Source organism: Panthera pardus, unplaced genomic scaffold (assembly GCF_024362965.1).
Source record: "Panthera pardus isolate Hobbes unplaced genomic scaffold, ASM2436296v1 HiC_scaffold_24, whole genome shotgun sequence".
NCBI classification, from domain to species: Eukaryota; Metazoa; Chordata; class Mammalia; order Carnivora; family Felidae; genus Panthera; species Panthera pardus.
The window spans coordinates 34,109,048-34,130,078 of NW_026526810.1; the positions used below are offsets into that span (position 1 = coordinate 34,109,048).

General features: G+C 42.4%; 1 protein-coding gene and 1 long non-coding RNA gene across 7 annotated transcripts in view; one reads left to right on the forward strand and one right to left on the reverse strand.

The window, feature by feature from the left end:
• The window catches only part of USP3 (ubiquitin specific peptidase 3), a 106,452-nt gene extending 92,820 nt beyond the window's left edge, over positions 1-13,632 (reverse strand). For 2 of the 6 annotated variants that reach the window (XM_019441860.2, XM_019441857.2), the window contains exon 1: positions 12,447-12,757. In XM_019441860.2, coding sequence (XP_019297405.1) covers positions 12,447-12,537 — 91 coding nt within the window. In that variant the 5' untranslated portion in view covers positions 12,538-12,757. Of the gene's footprint in view, positions 1-12,446; positions 12,758-12,986 lie in introns of those variants that run through there. The other 4 variants (XM_019441856.2, XM_019441855.2, XM_053888986.1 and 1 more) reach the window with 4 other exon arrangements.
• Positions 13,633-16,179: 2,547 nt separating this feature from the next.
• Positions 16,180-17,523, forward strand: LOC109262605 (uncharacterized). Its single transcript, XR_002077831.2, has 2 exons — positions 16,180-16,481; positions 16,577-17,523. It is a non-coding gene; the product is annotated as an uncharacterized LOC109262605 (long non-coding RNA).
• The last annotated feature ends 3,508 nt before the right edge of the window (positions 17,524-21,031 follow it).

A 21,031-nucleotide genomic window follows, 5' to 3' on the forward strand; every position in this document is an offset into this window, starting at 1 on the left:
AAGTCTTAATAATCAGAAAGGCATCAGGTTTCTCAACAGCAACACTGGAAGCCTAAAAACAAAGAAACAACACTTTTCTATTTCTCAGAGAAAAATCTTTTCTAACTAATATTCTATAGTCAGTCAAGCAGTCGAGTATGAAGGTGGAATAAAAGTGTCAGGCTTGCATGGGGTCAAAAATCTGCCTTCCATGAGGAGGGGGCTGTATGACGTACTCCAACAAAAGTCTAATAAACCAAGAAAGAAAAAGAAATGGGATCCAGGAAATGGGAGATCTCAGTGACAAGAGAACAGCAAGGGAATAATAGGATAAAATAGGATAAAAAGTGCACAGTAGGCCTAGAGAACAATCTGTTCAAATAGGAGCAAGAAGGCCCTGGAAAAGAGGTCTTCAGAAAAAAAAAATAATAATAATACTAAGAGATTGTCTGCTTAAGTGCTTGAAAAACAATATTCATAGACATTTGACAAATTTAGAAGTAAATCTGGGAGAAATTTTGTAGAAGGCAAATTTTTTAAGAAAGGCAATTATTAACTCAAGGAAAAATAAAATTCTGGACAAGAAAGAAAAAGTAATCTCCATATTAACCAAAACTTGTACTCTAACTATATTGAGAAATGCAAAAATGGGCAGAAAGGAGGGTGGAAGAAACACTAGTGTCCCCATTTACCAGAGCAAGATGTCAAGAGATAAAGCCTAAAAGCAATAAATTAAGAAATAACAATGTATTACTTAGAAGTATACAGGTATTTACCTGCATGAGAGAGAAAACTAAATGGGCCTTAAAGTGGTTGTCTATGGCAGTAAAATTGAGGGCAGAGGGGAGGGAAATTGCTGCTGTGTTTTAAACCTTTGGCTACTATGACTTAATTATGTACATGTATTACTTTTTGAAAACATGAATTAATCTTTAAAAGGTAAATTGATAAAGTCCTATCAATTCATGTAACTGCCCAAACCATTTTTTCATTATTACACGGCACTTAGTGATGTATGGAATTGCTGAATCACTATACCGTACACTTGAAACTAATATAAAACTGTATGTTAACTATACTGGAATTAAAATTTTTTAAAAATCTCTTACATGACATAAAATTTACAATAGCAACTTATCATATGAGGTGTGTTAGGCACACAGTGAATTCCCTATATACTACAGGTGGAATTTGCAGAGCTAATTGTATGTGTTCTTTATTAGAGAATATAATTTCAAAACTGGCCAAAACGTGTCATCTATAGGTTAGCAGATCCAGTTACCTACAGAGCTAGAAAAGAGAGGGCATCTGGTCTTGCTGACTTCCCACATAGAGGCAAATTTTGATCCATAAGGCTGGTCCCCTCACCTGAGATTAAATGCTCAAGCATTTTAATCTATTTGGAAATTTCTGTAATCAGTTTTCAACATCAAATGCAAACAGCATATGGAAACAATGTATGTGAAACTATATAAGCCCCAAACAGTAATGCATTAAATAAAATTGTTATTAGTCATTCTATCACAAACTCTGACTTCTTCAGACCTATTTTGGTGAAAAACCTAATGAAGCTATTATGTATGCTATATCTACCCTACCAGCCTTCAGCTAACTGCTGGAACTGTGCCCCTACCTCCAAATGAGGGGAAAGGGTAGTGGGGAGGAGGATTAAAACTACTAAAGCCAAAGCAGATTACCAAATCTAGAGTCAAAATGGGCCACTTTTGCCTTTGGAAGACCAGACACAAATAACTACAGAAAAATTACCAAGAGTTTATATTTATATCGTTTCAAAAATAACTTCCCCTATGAAGCAGATTATGCAGAATGAAAACAAAAGCCATGCATCACTTAAGAATAATTCTGATGGGGCACCTGGGTGGCTCAGTCGGTTAAGTGTCTGACTTCGGCTCAGGTCATGATCTCACAGTTTGTGAGTTCGAGCCCCGCGTCAGGCTCTGTGCTGACAGCTCAGAGCCTGGAGTGTGCTTCAGATTCCATGTCTCCCTCTCTCTCTGCCCTCCCCCGCTTGTGCTCTGTCTCTCTCTCTCAAAAATAAATAAACATTAAAAAAAAAAAAAAAAGAATAATTCTGACATCCAATTTTTCCATTTATTTCACATAGCAAGATCTAATCTATTCCATGCTTTTGCCAATAAACTGAGTAAGCAAATCCAATGGTAGTGAGATCTTCAAAAGAAAAAAATCAGGTCATAAATATAAACACCACACAACTATTATTTCAAAACAGCAAGTATATGCAATACCAGACTCATATATATATGTGTGTACATATATGAATATTTATAATTTATATTTATAAATAAATAAAATAAGTAAGAAGTTCAAGAACCTCCCATTGTCAAAGACTTTACTGAGAGAACAGGTTTAATATCTGCATTGTATAATTCTCTTCCTAGTTTTCTGTGGTTACATAATAAAGGAAAACAGTAAAGCACAAAGAGGTGGGGGTGGGGAACACCACACCTGTATTTACTGGTATGCTGGGAATCTCTTCATTCTCCAAAAATCAGTGTGACTATTTATGGAAAAAATGGAAAGAAAAACTATAAAATGGGCACATGGTTATATTCTGCCTAAGGGGCTAGATACCAAATATTACAGAAAATAGGCACCTGCAAACTCCAACAGCTGTTCTAATTGTTTAACAAAAACCAAGTGTTGGAATTTTATAAAAAATAGTAGACACAAATCTAAAATCTGACCCACATTTCCCCAAAATATCTATTAGTTGTTCAAAGAAGAAAAACCCACAAAAGCCTAAAAAATGTTTTTAAATGAGGCTCTAAAAAGACTACAAACAAACAAAACACTTAACTGAATGTAACTGATGTAGTAAAGCTCTCAAGTTAAACTCTCATGTCATGAATGCTGACGTCTGGCAACTACTGCATACCCATAAGGTAAAACTTGAGTCCTTAGTCGGGGCAGAGCAATTTCTCCAATGTTAATGCATCTCACAATTAACATTCAAAATAACTTTTTTTAAAATTTTTTAATATTTATTTATTATTTTTGAGACAGAGCACAAGCTGGAGGGGGAAGAGAGAGAGGGAGGCACAGAGTCTGAAGCAGGCTCCAGGCTCTGAGCTGTCAGCACAGAGCCCAACACGGGGCTCAAACTCTCAAACCATGAGATCATGACCTGAGCAGAAGTTGGAGGCTCAACCAACTGAGCCACCCAGGCTCCCCTAACATTCAAAATAATTTAAGTGGAAGCTAGATTTAATCTCAAATAAATCAAAGGATGTTTAACAGTGTGGCATTAAAATTAAAAGATCATCAATCAATAACCTAAGTACTGGACCCAAGAACTCTAAGAATGATTGACAGATTGATTGATGGATGTTTATTTATTTTTGAGAGAGAAACAGACAGACTGTGAGGGGGGTAGGGGCAGAGAATAGGAAACACAGAATCCAAAGCAGGCTCCAGGCTCTGAGCTGTTAGCACAGAGCCTGATGCAGGGCTCAAACCCATGAACTGTGAGATCATGACCTGAGCCAGTCAGACACTTAACCGACTGAGCCACCCAGCCACGCCAGCAACTAACTCTAAGTTTTAAATAGAAGTTCTTTTTTTAAGAAATATTACATTAAAGCATTTCTCTAACATGTTATCTACCAATTTTTCCAAAACATTCTAGAGCAAAAACTGTTTCCTTGAAATTACAGTATGATCTTCAAAAACTTTGATCAAAACATTACCATCCTAATATTGTGCAACAAATGTTCAAAACAAAGGAATGAACAATAATCTATTATTATACAATAAGTGTACTATCTTACAAGCAGTTAAATTAAACCTGTAGGAATATGACAGTTAATCACCAGCCTGCTCTTTCTGATGATGAGATAGTACAAGAACAGTCTATAAAATGACGAGTCTTCAGGGTAGGTCAAGGATAAACAGGCAAACAGATGTTTACAAGGCTGTCTTAAACCTAACTAGAAAAAATATCAGGACTGAATGTCTACTCAAGATGGAAAACGGCCCACTGATAGAACTATTCAATCCTAAAGCACAGTACAAAGTCTTCACATAAAAACCAGCTGGTTATATCTTTCCAAAGATACAAGCTAGTTCATATTGTAAAAATAAACTTTGAATTCCCACCTTGTATTTATTAATCATGAAGCATTTAGCTAACACAAACACTAAGGCAACTATAAACTTCAATGTCTAAGTTTAATTTCAACAATAGTTTTCAAAATCTGAAATGGCCTAAGTTCATCTGCATTTTATACATCTGTAAATAACACACATACATACTTTTCAATACTTAAGAGAGGGAAATCTGTTTTAATCTTTGTGGTCTAAAAACTATAATTAACCTTTATAAGAAATACAACTGGAAAATCTTAGACTATAACTAAGTGGAATCTACAAAGTACACTGGCCTAAAAGCAAAAATTCAAAAAACCTCTGAGCTACCAAAAGCAAAAGCAAAATTTCATATCTTAAGAATTCCCTATCTCCCCTACCCCATATGAAAACCACCTCCAAGAAGAATCTCCTCTACCAGAAACAAAATTTAAAAATGAGAAGGGACTTGGAGCACCTGGGTGGCTCAGGTGGTTAACCGCCGACTTCAGCTCAGGTCATGATCTTGCAGTTCATGAGTTCGAGCCCCATGTCAGGCTCTGCACTGACAGCTCAGAGCCTGGAGCCTGCTGTGGATTCTGTCTCCCTCTCTCTCCGCTCCTTCCCCACTTGTGCTCTCTCTGTCTCTTAAAAATAAACATTAAAAAAAAATTAAAAATGAGAAGGACAACTTCAAGAGCAGAAGCACATTTATTTTTTCTTAATGTTTTATTTTTATTTTTGAGACAGCACAAGCAGAGGAGGGGCAAAGAAAGAGAGACCAGGATTTGAAGTGGGCTCTGAGCTGACAGCAGTGAGCCAATGAGCCCAATGTGGGGCTCAAATTCACGAACACAATGTGAGATCATGATCTGAGCTGAAGTCAGATGCTCACCCAGCCACCTAGGTGCTGGAAGAACAGAAGTGCATTTTAAAAATAACCAAAGGCTAACTGCATTTTATCCACTGCTATGTTGAGAAGGCTGATTTGTTATATCTGAACTAAAGTAATATGAATTTCAGACAACAAAAAAAAATTAGATCTGAACTGTAATGAAGTTATGACATTCAAAAACAGCAGTTTCTTCCAACCACATTACCAATCTTGTTCCAACTTGTCTGCACTTTAATCAATAAGCAGGGAGAGGAAAGGCTAATCAAATACAGAATTTTAAAATCAATTATTTTCAAAATGTGGAATTTAAAACATATTTCTGCCAAAAATCTTCAAAGGAATTATTTCCAGTATGTTTCCAAACACTTTAAATCCTTTAAATTATTAAGCACTAAGTTACTGGATGACAAAATAAAGACCCTGCTTTTTAAAAGGCAAGCTGAAAGTATGGTTTGAATGGTATTTGAATCTAAGCTTTGGGCTATCTCTAATACCCCCAAGCATCTTAAGCAACTCTCTTAATCTTTGTCTCAGTTTCACAATCCATAAAACAGGAAAAACTACAAGGATGGGCAGTTAATTAAATTAGTCAGGATTAAACGCTAGCAATCTTCTTTGAAGTTACTTTATGTTGTTCTCCATTCTCCTCCTACTCAGTAAAACTAATAGATGAGAAAACATCTGGAATTACTATAGATACTAACATCTGCAGACTCACAGCAGCTAAAAGATGATCTCTACATACAAGTTTCTATATTAAAAAGCATTCAAACCCCAAAAGATTCCAGGATACAACTGCAATGAACAAGTTTTAGGTAAATTTTCTTTCAATCTAAAAGACACCTACTCTTACCTACATTCTCAATTTAGACTTACTATGAATCACAGAGCATCTTGAGAGGTCTTGGCACAAAATAATTCTAGGTAAGATGAACAAGCTGTTACTAATATCAATGCTATTCTCACCATTCTAAACTGCCAATCAAGGTAAGCTTCATCACAAATATACCATCCAAAAAGTACTAGCCCCTGCTGAGAATCTAAGTACTTCCTTCTAAGCCATCTGTCCAGGAAAGCTCTATTAAAACACCTAGAATGCAATTGCTCTCATGTCTAAAGGAGCTATGAATAAACATGAAACACTAAAATATATTAAACCGTATATATTTTCCACTTCAAGCACTGATAAACTACCTACCCAACTCTATTCCAATGCCTAGGCTGAACACCAAACCCATAAGGAGGGAGGTGGGAAACTGCAGTTAATCGAAGGATAATATTTTTTTTTTAAAGAAGGAGAAAAATAAGGGTGCCTGGGTGGCTCAGTCAGTTAAGCATCAGACTTCAGCTCAGGTCATAATCTCGTCATTTGTGGGGTCAAGCCACCATGTGGGGTTCTGTGCTGAGAACTTGGAGCCTGGAGCCTGCTTCAGATTATGGGTCTCTCTCTCTCTCTCTCTCTCTCTCTCTCTCTCTCTGCGCCTCCCCTGCTCACGCTCTGTCCCTGTCTCTCAAAAATATTTAAAAAAAAGAAAAAATATATAAAATAGCTCAAGAAAGAGAGAAAAACTCTAAAAGAAAGAAAAAAACAAAGTTGGGGGAAATGTACATGTAAATTACTCCCTGATAGAAGAGAGACTCAATTAAATTTTTAAAACAGGAATTTAAATTACTCACTGAGCTCAAACTAAACTACTTACTCTCCTGCTTACTGAGCTACAAATACTACAAACGTAAGTATTTCTAAATCTAGTTTCAACAATCCAAAAATGAATCTATTAAATTCCAGTAAAGAAGGAAATTGCATATATTAAAATGATTTAAAAAGTAGGATGTTATAAAGGCCTAAGGCTAATGCTGTAAAAGCAAATAATGATGAGAAGGAATTATTTTGAGAATAAATGAATAACGGGAAACCGAAACAAAGAGTTCACATTCTCCTCTTAACCCTATCCTTTCTTCTGCTTTGGACATGAAGGATATTCTTTGTATACTACTAAGAATACTATTTAGAAAATAACTTCTGATCAATGTGTCAAAACTTCACAACAGCAAAACGTTAGGCTCAATGCCCAGACTGCAGCCTCTCCAAGCAAATACACAAAGCACACTCTAGATTCTAGGTATTTCACATCTACTACCAATTATTTAGAGACTTTGCTAAGGCTGGTTTAAGGTTCTGGGGGTGAGGGGCAATCCTGCTAGAAAAACTAGAAAGACAATTACATTTGACTTAAGCTTACAAATATTACCAACAAAGTTTAAGTTCTCCAGAGAAGTATATAAAATTCAAATGTTAGCCTCTAGAATTAATGTGAAAAGCATCACCTGTCCACTGATTTTTAACTGCCCCAACCACACTGACACTAAAATGTACACATGCCCATCTATAAACACAGAATGCCAAAAGAATACAAATTCATTGTGCCAACAACATTGCAGAAGGCCATTTGCTCTAATTCAGACAAAGTATACCTTACAAACTAAAATATTGGGAGTGAGGTCTGGTGAAAGCATTCTGGGGAGAAGTTCACTCTGCATTTATTTTCAACATAAAGTTTAAGGCCATTCCAGCCATGATCTTAAGTTGAAGAAATTCCTTCATTCATTAAGCAAATATTTACTGAGTGTCTTATATACATGCTAAGCACCTAATAAGTACTTCAAACAGTGTTACCAAAAGCAGAAAATACATTCGACTCAAGGATGAACAAATGACTGATCCTATCTAGAAAATTTAGTCTACTGGGCATCCAAGAGTCTTCTTTAGATGAAGGTTGTAAGAGAAATATGACACAAGATAACCCATCACCAGATCAAGGTAATTTCTCACATTTATCACAAGCTTTACTAAAAATCACAAATTTATTACCACTGTCAAGGACTCAATAATTAGTGCCTATTCTTACTAAACGGACCTTCAAAACAGGTGGGGGTATCTCTAATGTCCACCCCCAACTGGAGAACACTTACTTCATTTACACTTAGTTTTCTTGGGTAGAATAATGTGAGGGCAACTGTGTACTGGAAACTTAAACAGGTATTCTCAGCTCTTTGAAGAATTAATCAGGGAAAATTCTCATGACTACGCTATTAAAATATCTCCAATTTAACTGGCTATTTTATTTAATCCAAACGCCTGAGGCCCAAATGCTTATTCTTTGGCTTTAGTTATTAAAACAGTTGTGTTTAGGGCACCTTTTTAAACAATTTGTGTTTTCTCTCCTGTATTTTACCACTGGTTCAGTCATTTTACCCACAAAAGTAAGAAATGCCCAAGCCTCCAGCTTCTGAAAATAACATCTGGTATGTGCACGTAACAAAGATCTTGAGAGAATGTCCTAGTTTTTATTTAAAACTTTTTCACTTAAAATGAAATGCCCTTAGCAAAGATTAGACATAAATCAGCCTTTACCTTATTAGGAAATTGCTATTTTCAACATTTACCTTAAACCACAACATGGATTTATCTTCTAACCTGTTAGCTTCCTGTCTCTCACCAACTAGATTAGACTGTAACTTTTTTGAGAGGACAGGACAACTGGACCCCAACAGAACTGGATCCGTTCCCAGCAAATATATTTGAAAAACCCTGTAAGTCTCCACAAAGACATAAATGTGGCTAGCCTTAAGGATTTATCTAATATTTTAAAGCTTTTTATTAGAGCAATTGTCCTTCACAGTTAGTAAAGTTATATTACTAGTGCATTCTCAAAGTGTGGTCCTGGACCCCTGAGAGTTTCCAAAACCCTGTCAGGGGTATAGTGAAGTCAAACCATTTTCATAAATAATAATAAGATGTTACTTTTATTGTTTACCCTCATTCTCTCACAAGCATACAGTGAGTTTTCCAGAGGCTACATGATGTGTGGTATCTCAAGAGACTGAATGCAGAAGCAGATACGAAAATGCAGCTGTCTCCTATTAAGCTAGACAATAATAAGAGCTGCAGAAATGTAAAATAATGCCACTCTCCTTATTAAATCTTTGTTTTGAAAAGTACAGTTATTTTATGTAAACTATTGTTTCTATTAACAGGTAATGGGTTTATTACTGTTATTTGTAAATGACTTACTAAAATATATTTAAATTTTGTTTTAATATCTAGTACAGCAAATGTCAATAGATACAAGCCATACAAAAGCTGAGGTTTCAGTAGTTTTTAAGTATATAGGGGTCCCAAGAAGAAAAAGTTTGAGAACCACTGTAGTATACAATTATATAACCTAACATACAGTGCCTTATTCCATAAATAAGAAGCTCAAGTTAATGCTGAAATATAATTACTTCTTACACACCCTAATCTTGTTGGGTAAGATATCTCCTTGCAAAGGGTAATTCAGCATAAAGCCAGTCTGTCCTAGGCCCTATTTAAGGGGCTTTAGATATTTAAGTATGCAGAGTCCTATTTATAAAGATGTTCTGGCTGTAATACCACCTATTACTTGCCTAGTGTACAGGAGTTTCCCAACACTTTCACGAAAAATTATCTTGTTCATCCTAGCAGCAACCTGTGAAGTAGATGTGAAGTATTACCTCCCCCCCCTTTTTTTTTTACAGATGAAATAATCAAAGTGATGCTCAAAAGAAAAAGAACTACTTGTCCAAGGATGTACTGCTAGCTAACAGAGCCTAGGATGTTGGCCTTTTGCAATTTGCTTGGCTGCCTTAAGGCTGTTTCACTGTGGTGTAATTGCAAGCTCCCAAAGAAAACAAGGCGAGGGCATTACTTTTATTGTCCCAGTGCCAAAACAGGGATTTTTTTTTCCCTCCTTAATAAGAATGTAATCGGACTCAATACTCAGTCACAGCATTATTCAACACACTGGCTACCCTTTTGGTCCCCTACCAAAAAAAAAAAAGAAAGAAAGAAAATAAATTCAAGAGTTAGAGAATAAATACCAGAATACATAACACTCCAAGATGATGAATTAGTTAAGGACTCACAGATTTACTAATCATTTAATCACTGAAACAGGCAGGCAAGAACAAGATCAAGCTCAATACAGTAACAGAAGATTATATCAACAAATGGATGACAACAGGTTAAAATGGGAGGCCCATACGAAACGGGTTCAATTCACAAAACATGAACAGAAGGAAAAAAAACATAAAGTTGTGAATCTAGCTTTACTGATTCTAGAAATCCAAGCATGTGACTAGAACCACCCTTGTGAAGCAATGTCAGAGACAAATTTTGTTTCAAGATGCAAAGACCGCCATCCTCCTCCCGGGAGAGAAATCACCCCATCTTTAAGGCTACACATAATACTTTGTTTTTGTTATCAGCACAAGTCTGTTAGTTATGCTCCATTTTAACTTCAGTTCCTCAAGAGATACTCATTTTTCTGCACTTATTTCCACAGTCAAGTGGACTCCCTGACTGACAAAGGCCAAGACCGACTCACAACAGGCTATCTGCCACTTGCATAAGCTCTTTCCCCTTTATAATTTTTTTAATGTTTATTTATTTTGAGATATAGAGAGCACGCCCACAAGCCCGGGGGTGGGGCAGGGATGGGTGACTGGAGCAGAGAGAGTGAGAGAGTGAGAGAGAGTGAGAGTGAGAGAGTGAGAGTGAGAATCCCAAGCAGGCTTCGTGCTGTCAGCACAGAGGCCAACACAGGGCTTGATCCCATGAACCGTTCATGACCTGAGCTGGAACCAAGAGTCAGACACTTCAACAACTGAGCCACCCAGGCGTCCCTCTTTTTTAGATGCATATGCCCAGCGAGGCCATCTTTAAATCTGATGTGATTTTACCTAGAAAAAAACCAGAAGTGTGCTGTCCACTTTGTACCCCTGAAGTTTACTACAGATGAGCAAGAGCCCCATTCCTCAAGTGATAAGCTTTTCCTAGTGTTTACTTTGGTCCTTTGTTTTTCAAATCTCTGGGGCAGGTGGGGGGGGGGAGGATTAAAAGTTAGGTTATAGCACGACAGCTATAGCTACAATTATAGCTAATGCACCCCCAACCAATTTGTAAAACGATTTGCTACACCGTATTTATTTTTCCATACTCAACATTCACTGTGGAAGAGAAATTTGTAGGTGAAAGCTAATTTGTACAAGTTTCTGCACCTTCATAAAAAAACTGCAATACTGCACTGTAAAACCAATTTAACCAGTTAATCTTTAAAGGCATCATGCAGAAAAAGATCATCTGACTTTACAAAGGCACGAAAAAGCATCAAACCTCTGAAAGCTCCAAGAAACCGCAGTTATTTCTAGTCCTTACCCTAGAGTACCTTTTTCTTTGTGGCGTTGCCTATGTTTTTCTCCAAGGACGTAATCACCATTTAAGAAGTAACCTGTCAAAAGTGTTAAAGCGTTCTCTCAACTACCTTCCCAGCTCCAAACCACAATGACAAATGTCACACATCCAAACTGTACCATTGCCATTTTCCTATATTTCTTCAAATGAACTTAAGGGTTTTGAAATGCACAATTCAAATTTTACACTACACCTCAAGCTACCATTGATCATCTCAAAGCTAATAAACAAAGACTCTAGCGGCGGCACCAGGGCCCTACCAGGAAGTAATCAAAGCAGTGTGGCTGGTGCGATCCTAAGTCGCTAGAGCAGACAATAAGAGGGCACTGGGGCTTCCAAAGAGCCCAACAGAAGGAGTTAAGATGCTTAAGTAACGCAGAAGCAGTACATAAACCTAATAACGGTCCTACAGCACATGAATTCGGGAATCCTAACGCAATTTCAGACAACCCAAAAGATATGAAAGGCAACTCGAACCGCCCTTCCAAACCAGCTGCTGGCTCAGCCTCCGGAGCGTTTTAGCCCGCAGCCTGTCTTCAAACTTCACCCTTCACGTTTGATGAAAGACTCCAACCTCCGCCGCCCGAGTTCCGAGCGCCTCTCGGGGCTGAGGGCTCCCACCTGGCGTGGATCGATTTGCCCGAGCCTGCCGGGAAGCGAAAGGAAGCCGGGCGGAGGAAGCGGCGAAGGGCCCCTGCGCGCCCCGCAGCCCAGACAAAGCTGCGCCCGGCGAGCGGCGCTTTTCTCGTGCGGTTGAGGAGGGACGCAACCCGGGCCCCACCACACGTGCGGCCGCCGCGTGGGGGCCGGACACCCGCCCCCACAGCCCCGGACCCGGCGACACGGGTGAGTACAGCCCCCCGGCAGGGCGGGGCGGGGGGCGAGCCGCGCGGGCCCGGGCCCCCGCCCGCCGCTGCCCCCACGCGCTCGTGGCCCCCGCGGGCTCCCGCCCCTCTCGGGCCTCTCCTCAGCGGGCCGGGCCGTCGGGCCGCGGGAAACAAAGGAGCCGCCGCCGCTCCACCCGCGGCGCCCGCCCGAGCCCGCCTCACCGAGTACCCCTCCCCAGCCGCCGGGCCCGGCTCGCCCTCACCCCACCCTGGGTCCGCGCGCCGGCCGCCCGCGGCCCCTAGACGGCAGGCCGGGCGAGACCGGGGCCTCGGGTGCGCGGCAGGGCCGCCCCGGGGCCGCACTCACCGCTGCAACACCAAGACGACGGGGAGCCGTTGGGGAACTTGGCTGAGTCCGGAGTGATGCAGACGCTTGAGCTGAGGTGTGGACACTCCATTGCCACGAGGAGGGCGGCGAGGAAGACTAAGGCTCGGAGACTGGGAGACGGGGCGGGGGGCGGCGCGGCTGCGAAGGCTCCGTCTGGGGTCGCTCCTCGCCGGGCGCTCGGCCGACGGCGGCTGCGTCCCGAGCCCTTGCGTCAAAGAAAGCAAAGGCTTCCGGGCGCCGGGTTTTCCCACCCGCCGTCTCCAGAAGCCCCGCTCCTAAGAACGTGGAATTCCGCGATCCGGGTTCTACCGCCACCCATAGGCTCAGGGCTTCCGTCTTCCCAGGCCGGCCCCGCCCCGCCCCTAGTCAGGCCCCGCCCCCAGACCCGGCCCCGCCCCCGTCCTCTCGCTCCGGGTGGGGTTCCAAAGCGCGCGGGCTGGTGGCGCTGAGAATCCCGCTGCGTTCGCGAGTGACTTCCCAACTTTGCAGCGCGGAGCGGCTGTGGCTTCCCCTTCTTACCGGTAAGGGTGGGACGCCAAGCCCCCACACGCCGGGCAGGTCCGCTGCGTTTACCGCGGAGGAGCGAGTGCTCACAGAGAAGACTGATCCGGCGTGTTGTGTGGTGGTCTGACTACTCTGTGGTAGAACATCTGGCCACTCAGAAAAGTGTGAAGAAAATAAAAACCACCTGGGCAGACGGGGACTGGAGCTCCCATTTTACACACGAAGACACAAGCGCAGAGAGGTTTAGGTACTGGCTCTCGGTGGCCCAGCGGGCTGCATACATCCCAGAACAGTCCCGATTTAGTGTTATGCTCCCTGCGACAGGTTCGATATTGACCTGGTTCCAGGTTCTGAACACGTGGCCTTTAGCCAGTCACCTGGGTGCTGTGTGGCTGGGACCGCGGGGGCGCCCACGAACCTGGCTTCAGATCTTGTCACTGTGACTCACCATCTGCTTTGCCTGGAACACGTGGTTGGACTTTCATCCCTAACCCCCCAGTGTGGGTTTAAGCGAGATGTAACCTGGGTTTGCTGCATGCGAGGTCTCAATTACTATGTGATAAAAAGGGAAGGGATCTAACATTGGTTAGATCCTACTACTTTTTTCGTTAGACACCTACTAGCCAGGCACTTGACACACAATATCTCATTTAAACCTCGCACCGCTCTGCTAGCTGCCGTTACCATACCCTTTTTGGCCTGGGGGAATTGGTTAATCCTTGCGAGGACTGGATCCCTAGCTCTCAGACCGCTCTGTAGAAAAAGGGGCCAGGGCAATCCTCAACCGGCCGCTTGGGCAGTCATTACACCCGAGCTAGCCTGCGATCTCTCTGGGGAATGGCCTTGATTTGAGGACGTCCGGGGCTATTACAAATATTGCCTCAAAGTTGGAGCTTCTTGTAAAACCCGGCGAAGGAGCTGCAGGGCCAGGAGGCGAGCGGGGGCGGGGTGGGGGTGGGGGCTGATGTGGCAATCCTGCGGGCAGGGCGAAAGGGGGAAGGAAGGTCAGGAAATGATTAACCGGGCAGGGCCGGGTAGTGGTTAGAGCTGGGCAACTCCCCGCAGCAGCGCAGTCCTGAAGCAGCCCAGGACGCCCTCCCGGTCACTTGTCACGCCTTCCCATTCCTACCCCTCCTACGCCCCACTCCCCCCTTCTCGCCCCCCCCCCCCCCACACCCTCCACCAGGACTCGGTTTCTTCCTCGCATTCTTCTGCCTCATGATGTTTAGTCAGTCACCTGGAGCATCTCTGCCGACCCTTTTCTCCCAGCAATATTTTGGAATTAAAGTTCTTCTGTTGCTTTCCAAGTTTTATTTGACTGCTTTTAGAGCATGCCCCGGTCTGGGGATTTTATGGCAGTGAGGAGTGTGGAAAGTGTAGCCGCTCAAATACTAGCTCTGTTGTCTACTTGATGGCCAACTTTAGCAAGCAAATGTCTCTCTAGTCCTCCCAACCCTTTTTTTTCTAATCTGTAAAACTGGAAAAATAATACTTATCTCACAAGGAAGATGGAAGACTTCATAAGAATTGCTACTACTTAGTAGATAGCCCATAATTTATAGCTTTTTTTTTTTAATAGCCTGTGAGGACATAATTCCCCAGGAAGGGGGTGGATAAACAATAAATCGGACCTTTGCTCAATCTGACCTTCCAGTCCTCTCCAGTCCTTCTTCCAATGCCTGGCTAGAGCAACCTCTGTTTCTCTCTAAACAACTACCCCCCATTTAGTATCCATACCCTCTCATTTAGCCATGGAGCAGGCGCTGACCCATGTCCTCTTCATTCCAGTATGTACTGCTTTTTTCACCCTCCAAGAGACTCAGTTTCCTCATCCTCTAGACCTCAGCTTAAACATTACTTCCTCAGAAAGGCCTTTCCTGACCCCTCTCCACCCCTAGGTTATTTCCAGGTGATGCCTATGTGATGCCCTTGTCTGCCCCCATACTCTGCCTATTCGAAACACTCTTCACGTGTGTAATTATTTATTTAATGTCTGTCTCCCCCTTGGAGGTCCATGAGAGTAGCAAGCAAGTCTGTCTGATTTCCTTCTGTATTCCTAACATATGGAACATGGACGATGTCCAATAAGTAAGTGTTCAATAATGAATGAATGAATGAATGAGTGATCAATTAGCAATGTCTACCAGGGGCAGGAGCTGAGGAAGTGGCTGGTATTAGGCCAGGTATTTGCCACTCCCCTGCCCCTCCCAGTTGATCTCTAAATTTCCTTTGGGCTCTGAGTTTATCATTTTAATGACATTAGGAATGTGCAAGCACCTAAAGTGTAAACTGCTAAAAAAAAGAAGAAGAAGAAGAAGAAGAAGAAGAAGAAGAAGAAGAAGAAGAAGAAGAAGAAGAAGAAAGAAAAGGAAAAGAAGGTTTTTATTAGCGTCTTCTTCCTCCCAAGTAGAATTAAAAACTCCTGTGAGTAGGGGCCCTAATTTAGTCATCACTGACTGCTAAAGTTCCCAAAGGGCAAACTATGACTTTCCAACAGTCAAACAGTCCAGAGAAGCTGGGCAAAATCAGAAAGGCCCTCCTGGGGCTTTCACTAAATTTCCCTAAAACACAGAGAACATTCCTGTGTCTCAGCTTTCATTTTATATATATATATATATATATATATACACACACACACACACACATATATGCACATATATACATACATATGTATACATGTACATACATACATATGCATGTGTATACACACATACACATACACACATTTTTTTGGGGGGGGAACCTTCACGGTGAGTAAATGTGTCAAAAGGGGGAAGACCATGGCCATGCACACTGAGAAATCAACTTTCTCAGTTCCTGATCTCTCCCGGCTACCTATAACAATGTTTGCTTTTTTGTTCTTAGCCCACATCCCTTTGGCTCCTGGGAGCCCTGACATACATAGAGCCCTGGTGGTGACAAGCCAACCTCCAGCTCGGGCAGTAGGGAAGGCAGCGATGGGGATTCCCCGACCAGCTCTCTAGAGAGGGGAACTGGGGCGGGGCAGGGACGTGGGGGGAGCTCCTGCCAGGAGCAGCGGGAGTATTTTAAAAGTTTGCACTTTTCAGAGGACAGGAATACACAATTTCAACCATGCTATCAAACGGTTTCTCTTATAAAGGATATATATATATATATATATATATATATATATATACACACACACACACACACACACATATATATATATAAAGGAGGGGGCCTGCTGAGAGGGGACGTCATACGTTGCCATGGGAACAATGATCAGGAAAGGTCACAAGGTTGCTGTGACCTTCCCCTAGCCTTACACTTGAGATTTGTACCAGAAGTGGGTGGTCCCGAAGCAAGGATTACAAACTGACCAGGCCCTGGAGAAGACTAGCTATCTCCACGCAGGCTTATTGGAAGCGCACAGAGAGCTGAGTTAATTATTTACCGTAGAGATTTTTTTTTTCTAAGAGCAAAGCCTCCTTGGGAAACCAAACTTAGATCTAGAGAAGGCTTGGCGAAGATTCAGAAGTGAGGGGGCAGGTAGGAACAGCCCCTCGGGACTCTTTTATCACCTGGTTTGATTTTCCAAGAGGCTCTTATCTGATACTTCCTTGCTTGTTTACTTGTTTATCTAGTATCAGTCTCTTCCATGAGAACAGAGACCTTTCCAGTCCTGTTCACTGCCTGATTTCCAACTCCTGGAATTGAGCCTGGTTCTCTGCAGATCCTGGGTAACTATTTGAAAAACCGAAGGAAGGTGGGTGTGGCCTTGAGCCAGCCAGCGTTCTCTTTCGTAGTCACGAATAGTTACCTGCGGTGTAATTTTCCCACTTCTTCCATTTACCCCATTCGCATTATCTCCCTGCCCCCAATTCTCCAGTGGCTCCCCATCTCCGGCAAGATAAAATCAATCAGAAACCCACTGCTGTCAATCACCTGTCCCTTCTCTTTTGCTAAAGCTTTTTATTTATTTTACTGTTCCAGCAGTACTGAAATAGCTCCCTCATTTTAGAAAATGTGCTTCCTTACACGTCTGTGTCCTCCCCTACCTGTTTCGCTTCTATCTGACAGCTCCTGCTCCTTCCCCATGAAGCATATAATCTCCTCAAGAAAGTCCTCCAACACTCAGGTAAGCAGAATTCCTAGCCCCCCCTGCCCCCCCCCACCCATTCTGTCCCCTAAGCTTGTCATATAGTGCTGTTACTTTCTGTTTAGGGTTCAGTCTCCCTTGGGTAGAGTTGCTTATCTTTTTCTCAATGGATATTAGGTACCTAGTTCAGCGATTGCAGATATTAAGAAAACATCGTATTAGTTGATTAAATGTTGAAAGTGCCCCTTTTGAGAGTGATTATATCAATCATTATGTAATGGTCCCCTAGGTGTTCACAGAAAGAATTGCAGTTATATAACAACAGAAACTTAACATTTATTGGGTCCCAACTAGGTGCCAAATATTACATCAAGTGGTTTTCATTTCTTGTTTAATCCCCACAACAAACCTGAGAGGTAGATATTATCATTTCCATTTTATTGGTGAAAGAACTAAAGCTCAAAGGTGAAATAATTGCACAAATTTACACAATTAGTACTTGGTATTTTATCCAGTGTGGTAGTTTCACCCCTCATACACATGGTCAGCTAAAGGATTTTGCAGTATTATGTGTGTGTGTGTGGGGGGGTAGCTGATGTTCCTAATAATGAAGACTCTTAAGGACCACAGGACACATAAGAGCCTTCTAAGTAACTAAAGAATCATTTACTCCCATTGTAATAATCATTATTTCATCAACATCTTAATTTGTATTGCTTTTAATGCTTTTTTCTTTATCGTTGAAATGTAAACTTCACAGTGCTTTCAGGAAGGAGATGAGAAGGTTCTCTTGTTTAAAGACCCACTTTTCAAGGGCGCTTGGGTGGTTCAGTTATTTAAGCATCCAACTTTCCAATTCTTGATCTCAGCTCATGTCTTGATCTCAGGGTCATAAGTTCAATCCCTGCGTTGGGCTCCACGTTCCTCGCTGGGAGTAAAAACTACTTAAAAAAAATAATAGGAGTGCCTGGGTGGCTCAGTCTGTTGAGCGTCCAACTTTGGCTCAGGTTATGATCTTCCATTTGGTGGGTTCAAATCCCTCATCAGGCTCTGTGCTGTCAGCTCAGAGCCTGGAGCCTGCTTCGGATTCTGTGTGTCTCTCTCTGTCCCTCCCCTGCTTACGCTCTCTGTCTCTCTCTCTCTCAAAATAAATAAATAAACAATAATAATGATAATAATAATAATGGGGCACCTGAGTAGCTCAGTAGGTTAAACGTCTGACTCTTGGTTTTGGCTCAGGTAATGATCTTGCAGTTCCTAAGTTCGAGCCACACATCAGGCTCCTAGCTAACAGTGCAGAGCCTGCTTGGGATTCTCTCTCCCTCTCTCCCTGCCCCTCCCCTGCTCGTGCCCTCTCTCTCAAACTAAATAAACTTAAACTAAAACTAAACTAAAATTTAAAAAGATCCCCTTTGCAGATAAAGCACTGACTGATTAAGCAAAACAGCATGACCCTAGCACCAAACAACTCTGACAGTGAAGGAAATACTTCTCTCACTAGGCCTTAGTGTCCCATTTGTAAAATTAGGGGGTGGAATTAAATTATCCCCGAGGGCCTTTCCAGAGTGAGCATCTAGTGATCCTGTGATAACTCATGGCCAGCCAGTGACACTGGCAGAGCCAGGATGATCCTTCTGTCCTGTGGCAGAGACTGCTAGCTGTTTACCCCAAATCTGTCTCTTTCCCTCCTGGGTTCACAACCAGCAATCTCTCAGCTTCCCTTGTGACTAGGTGTAGCCATTTTTAGTCAATAGAGACTGAGCAGAAATCGCAAGGATCAGCCTTGGCCGGCACTGTGGACAGCTGCCCAAGACAAAAATACTTCAGCGTCCAGTTTTGTGTATCAACACATGGAGGAAGTGGGGGGAATATTTTAGGTCAGATCTGGAAAGAAAGATGGGTTTCCTAGGCTTCCAATCTGCTCTTTCTGCGTTCTCTCTTCAACCGTTCATTCATTTGTTTGACAAATCTTGTCTGTGCTGCTGCCATATGCGAGGCACTGAAGATTCAGGGACTCAGAGCCTGGTGCCATGTGGGGGTCCCCCTCTACTAACATCTCTTTGCCACTAACAAGATGGAAAGTGTTGTGGTATCACTCCTTTCTCCTTGTTCGTTGCATGACTGCACATCAGAGCCTTTGAGTTTCAAAGTGCTATCTAGACGTGGAGCTTCCAGCCTTCTAATTGTGAAAATGGCTTTACATGTAAAGGGCCTGTCTTGGTGCTTGGCATACAGTAGATCCTCAAGAAGTGTTCGTTTTCTCAATACCTTGTCAAACAGGAGGATTGGTGTGGGAAATGGAGGATGATGGCTCGAAATCCTTGATTCTAGTATAGCTGGCCCAGAAGGTTAGATTTTTGTTCGTTTAAAGGCATCTGGGCCAGACCATTCAATAAATATCACAGATGCTCAAGGCTCATGGGATACAAAAAGTCTCATCTCAAAGGGATGAGGAAGGGGCAAGAGAAGCAGGCAATTGCAACACAGTGTGATAAGTGCTAGGAGGGGAAGTACAGGATGTTGCTTAGCCACAAATAAGGGGCAACTAACCCAAACTGGTGGGTGGGGGTGAGGGAAAGCATCATGCAGGGCTTCCTGGAGGAAGTGAGATATGATGTGGGACTTGATTGATACCTAAGAGTTAGCCAGGTAAAGTATGGTGGTGGGAAGGGAACATAGTGTCCAAGGCAGAGGGAATTGTATCTGCAAATGCTCAGAGGCTTGGAGAGGATCTGAACCTGCCAGTCTGGCTGGAGAGTCATGTAGAAGGAGATGGAAAGCTGAAAGATGAGCTGGGAGGTAGGCAGAAGACAGACAACGTAGGACTACTGACTCCCCAAAGCAGAGAACTGCCAACACAGAGAAATCTGGGGCCCCAAGACTCTGGCATCTTTCGGGGTTGCACTTTGCCAGGTCCTGGAAAAGGGGATAAGGGTGCAAAGATACAGAAGAATAAGAGATATGACAGAGTAAAGAAAGGCACTAACAATTATTAAACACCTATATGATGTTGAATTGCATTAGCCACCTGGAAAATGCAAACTAAAACCACAGTGTATACCTACCTAGAAACAAAGAGGCAGGGATTAGAATGCAGATGTGACTCCCCTTTACCCCTAATCGTGATGGGAGACTGTGTCCTGACTGTGTCATGATGGGAGGAGCTTACAACCCACTGAAAAGGAGAGGCTCATGGAATTTTGATGGGGAAAGAATCCTAGGCTTGGAGAACCTCCATCTCTACCTTCCCCTTTCCTTTCCTAACCTTAACCTGACCTGACAATTCAGCTATCTGGAATATTCAGCTCACCAGAAAATGAATTTCTCAAAATGCAGAACATAGTCCCAGGCCTTTTTGTGAGGTGCCTGGTGCATTGGAAAGAAGTGGAGCTTTGGTGCCAATCAGACTAGGATCCTGCTTCTGCCACTGGCCTGCTGTGTGACCTTAGGCCAGCATCCTGACCTCTCTGAGCCTCTGTCTATGAAATGGGAATAATAATAGTTGCTTCCAAAATGGTGACTTCCCTACTTAATGCTCACTCTCCCTTAGCCATATACTTACTATTTGGAAAGAGAGAACAGGGATTCACATGTCATGATTGGAACCATTTTCTGAAGTCACCAACACCCATAACTTCTGCATTTATGTAATTATACCTCAAAGGTTACAAGCATATATATTTTTTAATTTTTAAATTTATTTTTAACGTTTATTTTATTATTGAAAGACAGAGAGAGTCAGAGTGTGAGCAGGGGAGGGGCAGAAAGAGACACACACACAGAATCCGAAGCAGGTTCCAGGCTCCGAGCTGTCAGCACAGAGCCCGACGCGGGGCTGGAAATCACAAATGGCAAGATCATGATCTGAGCCCAAGTCAGACGCTTAAATGACTGAGCCATCCAGGTGCATCTATAAACATATTTTATAATTACATTATAGAAAGCAGTGCTGTGGCTGATCCAGTTATAAACTGGCAGAAGCATGAGGAAAAAAGGTATT